At 50.1% G+C, this 17079-nt stretch overlaps 7 protein-coding genes across 7 annotated transcripts in view; 4 read left to right on the top strand and 3 right to left on the bottom strand.

Annotated features, from left to right (window-relative positions):
- Positions 1-2094: 2094 nt before the first annotated feature.
- On the top strand, positions 2095-4146 carry GCG54_00012619 (Quinate permease; the record flags this gene model as incomplete). The annotated part of the gene is made up of 6 exons (XM_045412494.1): positions 2095-2105; positions 2158-2331; positions 2428-2757; positions 2812-3330; positions 3382-3676; positions 3733-4146. 6 exons carry the CDS (start codon positions 2095-2097, stop codon positions 4144-4146), a joined length of 1743 nt encoding a protein of 580 aa, XP_045267199.1.
- Positions 4147-4409: 263 nt separating this feature from the next.
- Positions 4410-4883, bottom strand: GCG54_00012618 (uncharacterized protein; the record flags this gene model as incomplete). Its single annotated transcript, XM_045412493.1, has 1 exon — positions 4410-4883. One exon carries the CDS (start codon positions 4881-4883, stop codon positions 4410-4412), a length of 474 nt encoding a protein of 157 aa, XP_045267198.1.
- Positions 4884-5435: 552 nt separating this feature from the next.
- Positions 5436-7493, bottom strand: GCG54_00012617 (Signal peptidase complex catalytic subunit SEC11; the record flags this gene model as incomplete). The annotated part of the gene is made up of 3 exons (XM_045412492.1): positions 5436-6320; positions 7031-7115; positions 7237-7493. The coding sequence occupies 3 exons, from the start codon at positions 7491-7493 to the stop codon at positions 5436-5438; spliced, it is 1227 nt and encodes a 408-aa protein (XP_045267197.1).
- Positions 7494-8239: 746 nt separating this feature from the next.
- Positions 8240-8809, top strand: GCG54_00012616 (uncharacterized protein; the record flags this gene model as incomplete). The annotated part of the gene is made up of 1 exon (XM_045412491.1): positions 8240-8809. The coding sequence occupies one exon, from the start codon at positions 8240-8242 to the stop codon at positions 8807-8809; it is 570 nt and encodes a 189-aa protein (XP_045267196.1).
- Positions 8810-9541: 732 nt separating this feature from the next.
- GCG54_00012615 (uncharacterized protein) lies at positions 9542-11440 on the bottom strand (the record flags this gene model as incomplete). The annotated part of the gene is made up of 7 exons (XM_045412490.1): positions 9542-10286; positions 10341-10617; positions 10677-10858; positions 10913-10955; positions 11009-11207; positions 11232-11321; positions 11378-11440. The coding sequence occupies 7 exons, from the start codon at positions 11438-11440 to the stop codon at positions 9542-9544; spliced, it is 1599 nt and encodes a 532-aa protein (XP_045267195.1).
- A 2367-nt stretch (positions 11441-13807) lies between these two features.
- Positions 13808-15088, top strand: GCG54_00012614 (uncharacterized protein; the record flags this gene model as incomplete). Its single annotated transcript, XM_045412489.1, has 1 exon — positions 13808-15088. One exon carries the CDS (start codon positions 13808-13810, stop codon positions 15086-15088), a length of 1281 nt encoding a protein of 426 aa, XP_045267194.1.
- A 516-nt stretch (positions 15089-15604) lies between these two features.
- Positions 15605-17079, top strand: part of GCG54_00012613 (uncharacterized protein) — a gene marked incomplete at both ends in the record, with an annotated part of 10236 nt that continues 8761 nt past the window's right edge. The window contains one exon of the mRNA XM_045412488.1: positions 15605-15885. Coding sequence (XP_045267193.1) covers positions 15605-15885 — 281 coding nt within the window. The remainder of the gene's footprint in view (positions 15886-17079) is intronic.

The following is a 17079-nucleotide window of genomic DNA, read 5'->3' as shown; positions in this document are numbered from 1 at the left end:
CTCTCGTTGCAGGTGGCAGCCATCGCTCATGACCGCCAACGCCCGCGCGGAAGGCCACCCCATGAGGTAAACTTCTGGTCTCTAGCGATTACGAGGGATGTCTTGGGCGAGGGCTTCAACATTCGTACGATCAAGACGGCAGCTGCAAGAAGCTATCGGCACGAGACCGAACATAGGTCCGCATCCGACCCGACGATCGGCTGGCATGAATCAGACCCATGAGTGACTCCGCCAAGCTCGCATCAATCAATCTCGTCGTTGCTGGTGTACGTGGATGCGACATCTCGGAAACCGACTTCGTGGGTCGTTGTGCAGCAGCTCCGACTTCGTCCGCAAGTGGGCGGCGTGCCGCGAGCTCCCCACCTCGAAGAGTGGATGATTTCATGCGAAACGAGATCCAGGTACAAGTCCATCACTTGAAGGATTTGGTAGGCAAGAGAATGGGCTTTGTCTTTGTCGATGCGGTCACGAGGACATCGAAGTCATGTTGCCAAACCGACAACAAACTAGCGTCAAAGTTTACTGGGACGCAAAACAGCCGGAGAGAACACCGCTGGGTCGGTCGAGAACGGTTGATGACGGCCTTGACAAAAGGCTTGGTTTCTCGGCCGGGCCCTGCCGACCGGGGACTGGCAGCCGACCGCTTTCTTTCTGGTAGACTGATGGTGCAGAAATTTTCTTGAATGACAGGGACCGGTGAAAGACTGTCCCGAACAAACAAGGTCGAGCGTACGGTTGAGTGGGACTTTTAGTCAACGAACACCAGTCCTCAGGGATTCCATGACTCCTGTAATCCAGCTTCTAGGAATCGACAACCATAATTGCGCGTCTGGAAGCATCCAGCGGCGGGCGCTTGAGTAATAGCGCGTGTCCTGGACTCATCGCCAAGGGTGCGGCTCAATTTGACTTTTTCTCATCCAGCGACGAACATCCTGGATCGTTGGAGGTTCTCTCATCCTCAATATCGAAACAACGTGGCGGCCATGTTTACGACCGAGCTTGACCTCGACGTCCCTCGACATTGACGACCGCCGATCTGCTGTCTGCCAAAAGGGCCGATTGCCCGCGTTTGGGGGTTGCAGGAGTGGATTTTCCCCTCACAACTCTACTCAGTTGGATCTGGACCAGCGGGATCCCCAGAAGCCAAAAAGTCCCCCATGGTCAGATCCCCATGGGCACACTCAAAGGCTCGATTAGTCACGAACGGGTTCGTCTCTCATGTTTGGTGGGGTGGTTACAATTTCTGTTTTGATCCACAGTTCGGCCAACTTCCGCATCGGTCGATAGCTCCGGGCTCTTTTTTCCGACCTCGCAATCGACCAGGGGCACGCACTTCCTCAAATTTTGTCTGTAACCCGCTGCGGGGGTGGACCAGCAAATCGTGTGATGTGCCAGACCCTTCGACGCTCCAGTGCCGCTTTGCGGGTGAGCGGGGTACGGAGACGTCCACGGGGGATCACGGAGAAGCGCCGCCACTCAAGTACACACCGCACTCTTCCCCGTGTTGGAGGTGCCGAAGGATTCTGAGGGGTTGGAAATGCTGGCGTTCGTTTGTGCAACGCTCCGCCTCTCGGTACTCTCTGGGCGAATGCCAAAGACTGCCAAACTTGGCCGATCAGCGTTCACGAGAGCAGTTTCATCGCTTGTTGGTAAACGCCGACGGCCGAATATGGTCAACACAAGCACCCAAGCATGTCAGATCCTCCCTCCAGGCTGACCTAATCAACCCCAGATTCAGGAACACGCTGCACACCATTCCATCACAATGAAATCCCCATACACGCGGATGAGTCTGGAGCATGCAAGATGATGGTGGTCTGGTCCAACTAGCTCCAGTAGGACCGAAAAAGCTAGCAGGACCGCGCAACAATAATACGAAAAGTAGCCCACGAACCAAGAGCATGGGACCCATCTCGTTCGAGTTTGCAGAGCCCTCCAAACAGAGTCGCATCAAAACCTGACACATCCAATCCCGATCAGGCAAAAACGGCCCCATCACGAGAGGATGTCTCCCTGGTCAACCCGCCCAGGAAGGCAGTCCTTAGCGTCAATCGCCGTAACAATAAGTACCGATGTCATTCCATGCTTTCCACCATGATTATCGTGTCTGCTCGGCTCGTCTCTAGCGATTGCTTGTTTCACCAGTACAAGCACGAGAGCCTTCAATCGCCTTCTCTCGATCGTCGACGCACATCTCGGCCATTGCCCTGTCACTACGATGGCTGTCGAAGCGACGTCCGCCGCTGAGGCGCGCACGAAGCTGGCTTACGAGAACAGATGGAAGACCATTGCCTCCAACCCCAAGATTGTCGTCATCGCTCTGTTCGCATCGTAAGCCTCTCCCATCTTCCAGAAGATCATTCGGTGTCACAAGGCCCCAATGCTTCTTTTCGTGTGCCCATGACCCAGCTAACTCTGGGGAAACAGCTTCGGTGGCTTCGAATATGGATACCAACAAGGTGTGCTCGGCCAATCGCTCGTCATGACGCGCTTCAAGGACAACTTCCCGTCCGTCGTCGGCTCCTCCAGCGCCACCGGTTGGTTGACCTCCATTCTCCAGCTTGGAGGTATCCTGGGCTCCGTCAGTGCTGGTGTTTTCGGCGAGGTCTTCTCTCGCAAGTACACTATGTTCTCCGCCTGTCTTTGGGTTGTCCTCGGTAGCTACCTGTATACTGGCGCAAGCTACCACAAGCCCGAGCTCCTCTACGCCGGCAGATTCTTCACTGGTCTCGGTGTCGGAACCTTCTCCGGTGTTGGGTAAGTTCTCACTTAGGTGCTCGCTTCTGGCGCATTCATGCTAACCTGTCGCAGTCCTCTCTACAACGCCGAACTCGCCGCTCCTGAGATGCGTGGATTCATTGTCTCTTTCTACCAATTCGCCACCATTCTCGGCATCATGTTGTCTTTCTGGATTGGATACGGCAGCAACTACATTGGTGGTACCGGCATCGACCAGTCTGACCTTGCCTGGAAGCTGCCCTCCTACATCCAGGGTATCCCCGCCGCCCTTTTGGCCCTCGGTATTTGGTGGCTTCCTTTCTCTCCTCGTTGGCTCGTTAAGCAGGGCCGTGACGAGGAGGCCGTCAAGACCATTGCCTACCTCCGCAAGCTCGATGTCGAGAGCGAGCTTGTTCAGGTTGAGTTCAAGGAGATCAAGGCCGAGGCTCTCTTCGAGCAGCGTTCATTCCAAAAGGCATTCCCTCAGCTGGCCGAAAAGGAGAAGACCAGCGTTTGGATGCGCGAGGTTGCCCAGTACTGGCAGATTCTCCGCTCGTGGTCCCACTTCAAGCGTGTTGCGACTGCATGGCTGGTCATGTTCTGGCAGCAATGGTAGGTCAAGCAGCTCTAGTCAGACTCCTTTGCATGCTAACGATTTCGCAGGTCCGGTATCGATGCCATCATTTACTATGCCTCCAACGTCTTCCAGAGCCTGGGTCTGACTGGCGGCACCACCGCCCTCCTTGCCACCGGTGTTACTGGCGTCGTCTTCTTCGTTTCCACCCTGCCTGCCATGGCCATCATCGACAAGGTCGGCCGCAAACCCATCTTGATCGTCAGTTCAATTGTCATGTTGATTTCCATGATCATCCCTGCCATTATTGTCGCCAAGTTCAGCCATGACTGGCCTGGCCACCCTGTCGAAGGTTGGGTCGCCGTCGCCTTCATCTGGCTCTACGTGAGTAGCCTACCACCATGTTACCGTCCCATACATCGTTGCTAACAGTCCTGTAGATCGCTGGATTCGGTGCTGGATGGGGACCCGTCAGTTGGACCCTCGTCTCCGAGATCTTCCCGCTGTCTATCCGTGCTAAGGGAGCGTCCATCGGTGCTTCAAGCAACTGGCTCAACAACTTCGCCGTCGCTTTCTACGTGCCCTCGATGCTCGAAGCCTGGGAGTGGGGAACCTACCTCTTCTTCGCCGTCTTCCTGTTCTGCGGCATTCTCTGGGTACACTTCTGCCTGCCCGAGACCAAGGGTGCGACCCTGGAGGAGATGGACCGCGTGTTCGGCAGCAACACTGGCGCTGAGGACGGCATCATGCTCCAGCAGGCCAGACGTGACGTCGGCCTCACCGAGGAGCTGGAGGAGAACGCTATCCACGCCGAGAAGAAGGGACTTCACGAGACTCAGCATGAGAGCGTTTAAATAGTTCTGTCGGAATGACGACTAATGTGCTTCGATACGAAGCTTGATACCCATTCTCCCATGATGCGGTCATGGGGGATAGTAATATAGTGCGCAGAGCAGTCCATTCCCTGTGGGTTTTGGGCTCCAATGAGATATATGATGTTTTCTCACACTACTGCTGGCTTGCCGTGTGAATCGTGATTGGCATCTGACTCATCCTTCGTTGCATCTCATTCGTTTACCGGCCGTCGGATATCCCTTCGGACCTCCGTCGCGTCTCCCTAGAATAAATCCGCAAAATCGTCCTCGACGCCAGGGTTGCCAGCCTTGGCCGGCACAATAGCCCAATCATCGCCGTCAACAGGGACCTCATCCTTCACAGCCTCGTCCGGAGGATATGTGTGAACAATCTTGATGACGTTGCCCTCGTTGTCCGTGTAAGTAATCTCCGATCTCACGATAGGACCGCTCCGCGCCGGGATAGGTGTGCGGTCACCGGGACTATCTTTCTCAACAGCCTGCTCGACTGCACGCTCTTCGGTGGGTTCTCCTTCGTCCCACTCATATTCGATTTCTTGCTCAATATCAGCTTTGCTGCTGGTAAAGGACTGAGCGAAGCAGGCGAACTTACCTCCGTTGCTACGGGTCCGGTAGCAATAGTATCGACCATGGTCTTCCGACCATATCCAATCACTCCACGGGTTGCTCTGCTTGGATCTCTTCGAAACCTTGCTTGATTTGGCTTGTTTCGTCATCTTGCCTTCTTGACTGATGAGAACCAGTCAAGGTGAAGAGTGGTATGGAGTGCGACACAGCTAATATGGCAATGAACAGTGTACAAGATTAGAAGGGTTTTATACTTAAGCGAAGAGCATTCGTCCACTAGGCTAACGGGTTTGATAAGTTCGACTTTGCACTTGTTAGCCGGCTTCAAGGCGGATTCGAGGGGAGATATGTGCCCCCGCATCAACCACGCAAATCCAACGTAAGTCATCAGAACCATTCGGTTCATGGGAAGTAGACGATTCAAAGTCTGATTTCCCAAGATATGAGTCTTCACGTACGCATAAATACTGGCTCATAGCCACTGTGGATGTTTGAATTGACTGTCCTACTTAAACAGCAAATTGCACATTGCCTTGCGGTTGTTGCCTAGCGCAGCTGGGAGAACCGCAATAGTGAGGCGAACGGTTTCATTGAACAGTTACATTTCTGACAAAGCCCACGTCTGTTGCATATAATTTGAGCACAAATGCCACCTGAAATCTTTGAAAATGACTACCGTTCCAAGTCTAGCCCGCAGATCCTCACAACCGCATATGAGACTGTGCCAGAGCCTGCTTGATCAACCACCGCAACATCTTGGGATACAACCACCTCGGTACCATCCAAAAGAACCACGCAAAGGTCCACAAGTAGCCAAACCAACAACTAGCTCGGCACAACCGTGCTTCCGCCCCAGGCTTCAGCTTCGCTCGTCTGACTACCTGCATCCACGCGCGCGACACTACGATCTCAACCGCGATCGCAAAGAAATTAGCACAGAAGAACATCACGTCCAAGTGCAGGTATCCCTCGCCGGTTCTCCAGGCAGCCGTCATGTGCATGATGCCAGAGAGGAAGAACACGCCAAATGCGACGGCCGCCTTTTCGAATGCGGTCTGCGGCTCGTGCTTGATCCGCAGAATGGTGCGTGTCCATGTTGTAAGTGTAGGTGTCGCGATGCGGTGCCAGAAGCGGCCCCAGAAGCGTTGGACGGTCCAGGCATCGGCTATGCTGCCGAAGAGAGGTGGCCAGTCTGTTGAGTTGTCGATCCCGAGGAGGACGAAGATTGTGGAGAGGAGGGCATGGTATGATTCAAGGATGAGGAAATTGGACCATAACCAGGAGAATACCACAAAGATGCGCACGAGAATCTGGCGTTGTGAGACTGGGTGGTATGTGCAGTCATCACGGCTGCAATCGAAGATGATTTGCGAGATCATGGGGCGGATGATTGGGTATTTATCCGGAGTAAAGTCTAAGAGGTCGGCCTTGAGGTATATGCGGGCTCTATCCACAAAACTGTTGACGACGAGAAGGAGGCCGACTTTCAATGCTCGCCGAGTGAGGAAAAGAGCGCGAGAAAACCATGTCGTCGAGGTGTTAAGGCGAAAGAGCAGGTGACGAGGGTTATTCCAGATCCAGCATGCCTTTGAGATGGTTTGCAGCCGAGGCCAATATTTTCTCCTTCGTATCTTTGGTTGGTCGCATAATACTGAGCAGCTCTGTCCGAGGAGGATGTTGGGCAGTATGAGCATGAATATGAAGCTTGTGATCACTGTGTATGAGCCTAGGCCAATCAATGATGATGCGTTTTCCTCATCAACAGAGATCAATGACCATCCTGCGAGTAGCCATGCTGGTAAAACAAACAGCCTGTGAATAGTACTCGGAAGGTGTAAGACCACTGTTGTTAGAGTTGCAGAGGCTGCGAAAAGAAGGGGCGGCCTCAGGGCATGTTCGGACAAAAGCTCTGACAATGCCATGATAAGCAGGGTAATTATCTGGTATGGTCAATCAGCAAAGTCATAAAACGATCTCATGTTCTGGTATATCAAGCACTTCTCTTGTAGATACTAGCAAGAGCCTATCTTCATATCATCAAACTTGGTCTCGACCGCAAATATCATTCCAAATGTGCAGCCGGTCTGTTGGTGCAGTCGAACGAATGATTAGCTTTGTAACACCGAGCCAAATTTCCCTTCTTGTTTGTTCTTAACGCATCAAACTAACGAAACATCTTCCGGAAGAGTGTCAGACCGGGACGGAAGCGTGATAACAGTCCCTGGACAGCGATTGTCAACCGCCCTACGTATGGGAGGTAACCTCGCACGAGCCCAACCACCTGGTCTTGGCGTACATGTGTCTGACCAAAGGGATACAGCACCACATCATTGACTTCGTTGTTGTCGCCCTTTGTCAACACCAATCGCTCCTGGCCATTACTGAAGAGCTTGTCAGACCAATATGTTTCACGACACTACGATCACCGCCCTTGCCAAGAGAGCATATCGTTCGACGAAAAAGTAGTTTATCGGATGCAGAACCTCGGTTGCCCAAACTTACTCGAACAGGACCTCAACGGCTCGATGCACCATAGGGAGGGGCTGTCCCTGAAACCAGATCACCGGGATGTCCCCGACGTTGACGTCTTGCCAGTTGGCAAGAAAGATGACGTCTCCTCGGGAGAAAGCAGGCTCCATCGACTCTGAGAGGACTACCATTGCTGGGTAGGCGCAGTTGGTAGCAAGACTTAAGGTCTTCCAGGCCATGAAGCCGTGTTCAAGAAGGCGCAAGACGGAGGGGACGCGACGGGGTGGCATGGTCTAGTCAAACGGACCCTACCATATGAGGTGTAACGCGGACGGTATGGAGCAAGTGTTTCGATCAGCAGTATATTACGGGAGTAGTTCACATTGAGACATAGCCAACCGTGAATTGGCTGTGACTTAAACTGCTGCGGTCATTAAATATGAGCGGCTCATATGGCAAACCATCTTGGCGACACATTGAACGAGAGGGCTTTAGGTAAATTAACCAAGACATGTTCGAGGTGGACCGCCTCCTGTTTGGTAGAACGGCTTTGCACGACAATATGAAGCCTCGGATTGATTCAATTCCATTCATGGGAGCAAACAACCATTTAACCCCACCTCAAAGGGATCAGTAACCGTACAGCCCTTGTTTCTCCCCAGATACCCCACCCCAACTCGAACAAGCCATCAAAGAAGTCGGTCGGACGGTAACTCCTGGCCCTCGAATATTTCCCCGTGAGAGTCATACGGCAGTCAACAAGGTGCGCCTCCAGGCGGCAAACTGCGAAGAAAACGTTAGAAGGGAAGAAAGAAATCGTCTGTTGAGTAGGTGCACGTGTGCATCCTGGACGAAAACGGGCTGAATAATGCCTCTGCTGTTGTCGCAAGCATATGATCGTGGATATACAACCTCGTTTGTATAAAGATTTCGCCAATCTCAATTATCTTGGCTCTCATCTAGTCCCCGTGGACCATCGTCACCATCAACTATTTCTTGACCAAGCCCGGAGTTTCACTCTTTCTTAATCAACAAGATGCATACCAACGCAATCTTTGCCGGCGTAGTCCTCACCGCAATTGTCTTCCTTCAAGGCACCTCCGCACCACCAGCTCTCATGGGCATCGCAACTGTCGCAGGCACGAAAGTCGCCGGGATCATTAGGGGAGGACTCAAGGCGGGCGGCAAGGGCCGACGCGCCGACGTTGCCTTCCTACACGCCCGCCGGATGGCCATGGAGATTGAAGCAGAGATCAGCAGGCGAAAAGAAGAAGATGGATCTGGCAGCGCTCCCGCAGGAGCTTCTCAATATGCCTGGGATGCTTGTTTCGACCAAGTCAAGGTTTCGAACACGCCGATCAACGTCAATGGACCTATCAATGAAAACCATATCCGCGTGACTGGTCTTCCTCCGGCGTGCATGAATATGGCCACAGCTCTTGGATCACTTGAAGGACAACGTGCCGTGCCTGTGCCGTGCGGCTCTGACTGCATCGACTATGGGGATATGTCGCCGGGTTATTACGAGGCGGTTCGCTCTTTTGTCAATGAACGATTGACCGGGAACAGAACCGCTGTGGAAAAGAGGGACTTCACGCATGCTTGAAGAGAGAACAGACACAGGGAGAGGAGGGAAGGACCCCGGAAGAATCGTTGTGCCGATACTCAATACCCATGGCGTCCTGGGGATGGGCTATAATTGTGCGTATATGATTCTAGAAGTATTCTATTGAATTGAGAAGGCTAGTATAGCAGTTTTGCGGTCTCTTCGTATTCATCTTGAGCTGATTAAATCAGCAGCCACACTGGGATAGTCTCAAACGGGCACCTCACTTGGTGATGGCGCTCAAATTCAGTCTTTTTTCCACGGACAAAAGAATTCCATCATGAGCCGCGGATTTAACAACAATTTTCTTGCTTGTATCGCACCTAGTAGATTCTCGTTCTTATTTCGGCCACTAGTGTTGTACGAGGATCTCGGGTGAGGATCATGTGTTTTGATGCATGACCAACCACGGTTGAAACGTCGATCACACCCAAACTTCATCCAGACAGGAAGGCTTCTAGAATGTGAGATCTGATAGAATTAGCCATATGGATCTCTTGATTAGTCTCTCTTGCTGTTAAGTTGCAAGGGGAGGCTTGTCGCAGAATATGAGTGGTACGACGCAATCTTTCCATCTCGGACCAGAGCACACTCGACAAGTGAGGAAAATCAAGGGCATGCATCATTATCCACAAGAATATGTCATTGAACTGAAGTCATTATCTATGTAATCTATTACATGGTAGTATACACCTCCCTTATTTCCTCTTCAGCATGAAACCTGCGTCTCGGCTACGCGTAACGGAATCTCTCAGGAAAGCTCTCCTCCTCAATCGGAGTTTTGGGTAGTTCCTTATTCGTCGTCATCATTGTATGCGGACGACTGAAATTTGAGAATTTCGAGTGCAGACTTGGGCTGATAACGCTGACCCCCGTCAACCCTGTCATCGGTCGAGGTGGCCGTGGTGGTGGAGGTGCCGAAAGGCCTGCTGGACTGGGCTGCGGGTATCCTGGAGTAGAAGCGAACGTTGATGTAGTTGGTGCATAGCTAGGCACATATCGTGAACTGGGCGCATACCGTGGCGACCCGACTCTTGAACCGGGATTTGACTGCATTCCGTGTGGTTGTCTGGGGCTTAGGTTTCCGTCACTAGAATATTGTGGGCTGTAGTTTCCCATGGGAAATTTCGGTGTGAGATCGCTGAGAGTAAATTGGTCCACTGCCTGATTTGGTCGCTTGGTGGGTTGTACGTGCGGCGATTGTCTCGAGTTGCCGACTGATATGGACAGATTCTTCTTTGCCCTCCTCCGCTTCTGGAGACTCCTCGGGACGAACGTTTCGTACATCTTTCGTTGGAATGTCTTCGTAGTTCCAAAGACCAGAAACGCGACGAGACTCGGCGTAACACCAGATACATATCCTCGGACGCTCGAACGTCCTCGCTTGTCGCTTAGATCGGGCTGCAAGTCGTCGGCGAGATCGATGGTGTGGTTTGAGGCTGCAATTTTCGGGATAACGTTGGTGTACTCAAAGACACTGCATTTGGAATTAGTCCTATGGCTGAAAATAGTCAGGGCACCAAAAGCCTACCAAAGAACGCAAAATGCAATGGAAAGCCGGATGACGAGCCAGCTGTCGTACGTATTGTTGGCGCCAGCGCCGCTGTAAGCCCGACTCCTTCCTCCACCACTTCGGCTCGTATTGCTGCCCAGCCAAACAGACCGCGACTTGCTGCCATTTGCGCTGCTCTCCAAAGAACCGGCATTTCCATAGAGGACATTCCATGTCTGAAGGTTTCGGCGCGAGTGGACGTATTTGAACAAGATCATGAGTAGTAAGACAGCGCTACCCAGGAGGCTAAGCACGACTGCATTGCAAGTTAGTCCGGATGTCCCGTCTTGCAAGATATTGTGAGATCCCGCTTACATTGCGTATTCGCAACAATCATGTACACTAAGAATGAATTTTGTGCCACCGGCGAGTGCATCAAACCGACGGTAATTGCTGTAAGTATGAAGGGCAAGACTCTGCCAATGATAGAGATTGTTCGTGTCGTCCTCGGGGTCGCCGCAAACCACCCGTAGACACTGGCCGCCAATGACAAAGCGCTATCAAAAGTCAGATGTTTGACCCTTCCCATCAAGTCTGGTGAATTGACCTACAAAAAGAAAACAAAAGTCGATTCGAGAGTGAAGCCGAATATTCCTGCAAAGTCTGTCAGGCACTGCTGAATCATTTCCGTCCCCAAGTAAACATACGGACGTAGCTCAAGATGAGTTTGACACCTCGAGACCCCTTGAAGTACTGAACTTCTGAATTGTCGGCATGTTGCCTAGCGTAGTAGAACTGATCCGTCAGGATGTCTCTCCATAACGCGTAGTCGTAGAATTGTTGTGCAATGCTGGTCGTGGTGACGACTAAAGTGGCATACGAAATACAGGCGATGTCTGTGGTCGTCTGATATTAGTCTCATTGGTCTACACGCTCGGCCTCGATGGCGGCCTCGATGGCGGCCTCGATGGCGGCCTCGTATCGGACGAAGACGAAGGGCGTTTGTACATACAGCTTGTCCTGTCATTGTGAATCCAGGTCAGCCACACCAACAGAATGTTGGCAATTAGACAAACAAAAGAATAGAAGATGACCCCGGCGGCGTCTGGCAGGACGGCCGTCGGGAGTTGGAACACCATCACGACTGCCTCTCGCGCAGCACCGTCATCGATGGAATCCAAAATAGCATGACGAGCAGCAAGAACCAGAACGGAGGGGCCGAGCTTCCCTCTGCTCGCTCAGACGGGGACCGCCACGTTTTTGATGTACCACCCGACGGCCATCTCGAAACGGCCCACCAGGGGGCATCGCAGCCCCCTGGTGGGGGTTGACGGCCGCGGTGTTGGCGGGATTTCCTGCTTGCTGCTGCTTGTCATCCGATATGGCCCATATGGGTTCCAAGATGGCATCCTATTGCATGGGAAGATGACTCGCTCTCGACGCGGGAGCCTTTTTGGGAACCGATTCCCCATCTTCCCGAAACGAACCCCTGGCCCTGGCCAGTCGCCTATTCCTGTGGAGGAAACACAAGGTATTGGTGCTAATCCGGAAGAGTAGCCGAATTCGCAGCCTGACTCGCAGTTTGGCCAATACTGCAACCATACCTGCCGTCCTGCATATTAAAATAGTGACCATTATATTGTTGCGTCAGCATTAAGCCGCCCGCACGTGGTTTCTTGGTGGCACTGATACGCCTTGAGGTGATTTAAGTGTCAACAAGGTCGCAGCTTGGGACTGCAAACCTGAACTCACGTAAACTCTGAGACGCCCGACGCTTTTCTCAACGGGACCTCTTATGCATTAGTACTGCGGTAGAAGTGGGCGGCTGGAGCCTCTGCAGCCTCTGCAGAACTCGCTCAGCCGCTCTGCAGGAACTTATGATCGGTCGGTCCATCGGATCCTGCACCAAGCCACCAACACTTTTCGGCACGCAGCATTTTTGTGGATAGAGCCCATTGCAACAAGTAGTCAACTCCGCGCGGGCGACCAGCGGCCCGGAGATAAGCTTCGTGTGTTAACTTCCGATGGATTTCGATTTTCAATAAATATCCAGCCGTCTGGATCAGGCGTCTGGTGCCATTCCGATTCCTACCAGACGATTCATTGCACCAGACCTTTTCGTGTCGGATGAACCGAAAAATAGAGTGCGGACAGAGTTCGTCCCACGGGAGAACCGACACGATGGATGCGTCTATGCTTGCGACCGGGCAGTCCCTCTTCAGAGTCTTGGCGGAAACCGACTGCAGCCATCTTGTCCGCCGCTCGGCGATTTCGAAAACCCGAGGTGCTTCTTGAATCCCGTCCTTACTCATCCACCGGCCCTGACTCTCGCACGCCAACTATGCGCGACTTTTCTCGCTGCGGATGGTTGTTTTTGGTCGCGAAGGACCGCGCGCGGCAGTTCTGTCTGAACCAAACTTCAGGGTGCCATATTGGGCGCAAATGTTTCGTGGAAGGACGTTGGATCTTGGTAGCGAGGCGTGGGGCGAGCAGGTGAACAGTGCAGAGCTGCCCTGAAGTCGAGTTCACAGCAAGGATGCGGACTTTTGAAGTTTGTCTTGTGGAAAATGCGCCGGCGCCTCAGCGTCCGAAAGAGTCGCGCTCCGTATGTGGATGCAGAGATCGGCATCGAAGTCGGCCTGTCCTGTAAACAACGTGGAATCGAGTTAATCAACAGGTGGAACTCGGCCTTTCTACTGGATCTACACAGATTGAAAAGACGGAATGATGTCAAAGCCCGTTGTCAAAGCGCCGGGGGCTTTGACTTCGCGATGGGGATTGAGCCGGGGGGTTAAGGGTCTTCCGTGCCATCGCCCAGTCGCCGACTCCGCATAGACGAGGCGGGCCGGCGGCTGTGTGAAAAGACTCCTTGAGCCGAATGTCTCGTGTCTTTCAAGTCGAAAATGACAGCGAGCCGGCCTGGATCAATCTTGTTGTCGTTAGTCTTTATCTCACGACTCAATTCAGGACCCCAGCCGATGGTTTGAAGGGTTTGCGTAGACCCAGAAAAGAAGCTCAGGATGGGCCCCCTGGCTTGAATCACGACACCGGCCCAGATACCCACTAAGTCCAGATATTGCGAAGACTTCACTGCATTTCCCATTAGCAATGAAGCCAGGTTTCTCATTCTATGAACGAAAACATCAACGGGCGTCGCTCGTGTCCTACGTACCTTGCACTTCATCATTCGCCCCGCTTATTCATCGATGCAGTCCTACAATCTGCTGCCTCAAGGCTCGCAGGAGGCCCATGACTTGAATAACAGGACCGATCGCAAATGATGTCTCTTGATGAGCCAATTGGCTAGGGATTGAATCATCCGTGAAGGACACACCGTCTTTTTGTCACTATGCCTTGTCTGGTTTAGGCAGAATTGACAATTACTAGGCAGCAATACACTACAAGTAGATGCCGGACACACGAGGAAAAGGCCATCCGGACCAGACAACTCATCGACCCATTGTACTCCCAGACTAAGGCTTCGCCCTCCTCCTAAGTTTCTCACCATGAGAGTCAAAAGCTGCAAGCATTTGCAACATGCGTGGTTCAACCAATCCCTCGACTCGCCGGATCCAACCCCTCGACAACCTCAGGATATCCTGAGAGAGCTTCTGGCGAATACCATGGTTGGCGGAAACCTGTCCGTCGACCGCCTGTTCATAACTGAGCTCTTCGATAAAGCCGATAGTTTTAGAAGTCTTCCAGCTTCTGCGTCCCCTGAAAGCTTCCCAAAGTTCCGAGAACTACCGCCAGAGATTCGTCAAGCGATCTGGTTATTTTCCATCCCACGACGAACAATGCACATCAGCGACGTTTTGATGGAGGCTGTGTGCTGGAATCGCCGCCTGCCCATGCCCGCACCCGCACTTGCGTGTCGTGAGGCCTGGGGAGTCATCAGGCCGCGCATGCACGCAGTCTTCGACCAACTAGGGTGGATGTGGCTAGACGAGGACGCCGAAATGAGACGGATGGCATGGATCACATCGTCTGACAGACTGAGCATGGGACCATATCACTTTCACGCTTACGGCTCTACTATCAGGCTTGATGACGCGCTTTCAACTTTCGAGAGCGTTGCGTTGTCTTTAGAACAACTCGCGAACAAGTATGCTTTTGGGCATTTTGACGAGCACCTTAGCCTCAGCATTGATCTAGCCCAAACGATACGGGTCGTTGTGCAAACAATTGTCATTGTAATCTCTGACAAACCAACCCGCTACGGGACGATTTATCCTTTGAGGACTCGGACATCAAGAAATCTGAAGGCCTCTGCTTCATTCCTAAACGAGAATGAGACATTGGAATGGACCTACGAGAACATGCGCGGAGCTTCAGCATGTGACACCCCAACTCATTTTGTGGAAGTTGTCGATCTGCATGATCGACGTCGATTGAACGAACTTGCCTCTCTCGTGATGGCCAACGGAGGCTCGTCATGGACTTCGCGACATAGAATGGACGCAACGTGTCACTGGGACAGAAGCTATTGTTTTGATTGCTTGATGAGGTGGTGGGAACATGACGGCAAAGGACTCGCAGATGCGACATTAAACAAGGCATATAAGCAGCTGAGTGGAATTCCAGAGGACACTCCCGTTTTGGAAGACTCGAGCAACCCAGAGACGGAAATGATTCCCGCAGTCAAATTCTTGATCAAGTTTCCAGATATTGACCCGCCGGGGATCAATTTCGCGGATGCAGAAAAGTTGATCGGAGCAGTTCCCGAGGTATGCCGGGTCGGGGCACGTCTTCTGGGGGAAACCGACTTGTCCAGTGAAGATATTTAATCAGCATTCGGAAGCAGTTGCAAACAGGAAAAAAGAAACACTCTAAGGGGATCTCTGTGTAGAGCATACACGCATTCAGTCGCGCCTTGAAATACTTTACGTAATTCTGGGTAACAGGATTTACAGATAGTAAGAGGACTTTGCGATACTGGTATCTGAATAGTTTCTATTGCTACAACTCAACACGTTGGCCAGATAGCTGACACGGTTTGACATGAGCACTTTCAGGGAAAAGGCGAATAGGTTCTCCTTTCATACCTGGCTTGAGTGGCCAACTACTTACTACCACTTCCAAAATCAGTCATTAGTGAAATCACTGATACTCACTTGACGGGTAGACCGGTCTTAGTGCTTACTACCACGTGATGTCAGATGGTTCACACTTTTCCTGGATCCAAGATTGCACCGAACTCTCACGGAACAAACGCTTTGGAAACTTCTATCCTTGAATACCTTGTACTACATCCAAAAGCTCCAGGTCGCGTATCAGTACGCTCAAGTCCACCATAAGCAGATATGCCGCCTCGTTTTAAGCTCGCTCATCTATTCCCGCTGTTCGTGGCTGTTGCCCACACCATCGGCGGAGTCGTTCCATTCTTCGCTGAAGACGCTGGAATTCGCTCGTTCGGGCTTCCAGAAAGATTCGCACAGTCGACTATTGCGCAGGCGTGCTTTACTCTTGATGGCGCTCGGTTATCTGTTTTGGGAATGGTGCAGCTGATCATGTATCTTCGCGGGGATTACGTTGCAGTGGACATCATCATGGCCCTATTGGTGTACGTTGGGCTCGTCGATGGGTATGTCTGCTGGCGGGAAGGCGAGATGGGATCGGGTCTTTTCAGAGCCACGTCAGGAATAGTTATTGGGACTTAGGGGGCGTTAGGGTTAACATCCAGACTTTGAATACTTAGGGTTTCAGGTTGCTGTGGAGGATATAGGCTTTAAACTATCTATAGATATCTATATAGGTATATACCTATATAATCTATAGGTATAGAGGGGTACCTAGGTAGGTACTAAGTAGGTATAAATAATAGGTAAGGCCTTTTTATTTAGGTATTAGGTATATAGATAGGGTAGAGACTACGATTTAGGTTCTAGGTAATAATCTATATTATTAATATAATATACTAAGAGAGGGTTAAAGAGAAATTAAAATCTAAATTAAAATATTAAAACTATATAGGAAATAAATTATATTATTATAGTATATTATTAATTTCTAATAATAAGAAATTACTATAATCTATTTCCTCTATAGTTTTTTAGTTACTTAATTACTCTCTTATTTTCTAATTACTTTTTAATAATAATAATAAGAAACTTCTTTAAATTTATAAATTTTACTATAATACCTATAGGCTAGATAATAATATCTAGGAGGTTTAGTTTAACCTATTTATAAAGTTTAAAACTTAGCTAAATAGTTTAATAAGTTCTAAATTTAAAAACTCTAATTCTATTAAGTCTTAAATATTATTATAATTACCTAAAGTATTAATAATATCNGTATACTTAATAATAAGTCTATAAATAATAGTATAGAAATCCTTAATATTAAGAACTCTATATTTAAATATTTAATAGATTAATATATTTTAGTCTTTATCTAATTTATTAAGTATAATATCCTTTAGAATAATAAGCTCTAAATAAGAGAATAAAAACTAATCTTAATACTTATTATAGATCGTAAGAAGGAGTTAATAGAAAATTATTTTAGATTTTATATTAAAGTATATATAATAATAGATATATTAATTAAAGTTAAATACTTATTTAAGAGGGATAGAACTTAAGATAATATAAAGATAATTATAAACTATATTATAGAGACTATAATATTTTAGATCTATTTCTAGCTTTTTCTAGAAGTTTTAAATTATTTACTTAGAGGATAAGTTTTATATAGATTTAATAGTACTTCTAAAAAGAATAGTAATATAATATTTATACTTTATTAAGAAATTATAAATAATATTATATCTATT

This window comes from Colletotrichum gloeosporioides, assembly GCF_011800055.1.
Source record: "Colletotrichum gloeosporioides strain Lc1 chromosome Unknown consensus_24, whole genome shotgun sequence".
NCBI classification, from domain to species: Eukaryota; Fungi; Ascomycota; class Sordariomycetes; order Glomerellales; family Glomerellaceae; genus Colletotrichum; species Colletotrichum gloeosporioides.
The sequence above is the reverse complement of the archived record's forward strand: the minus strand, read 5'-3'. Positions and strand labels throughout refer to the sequence as shown.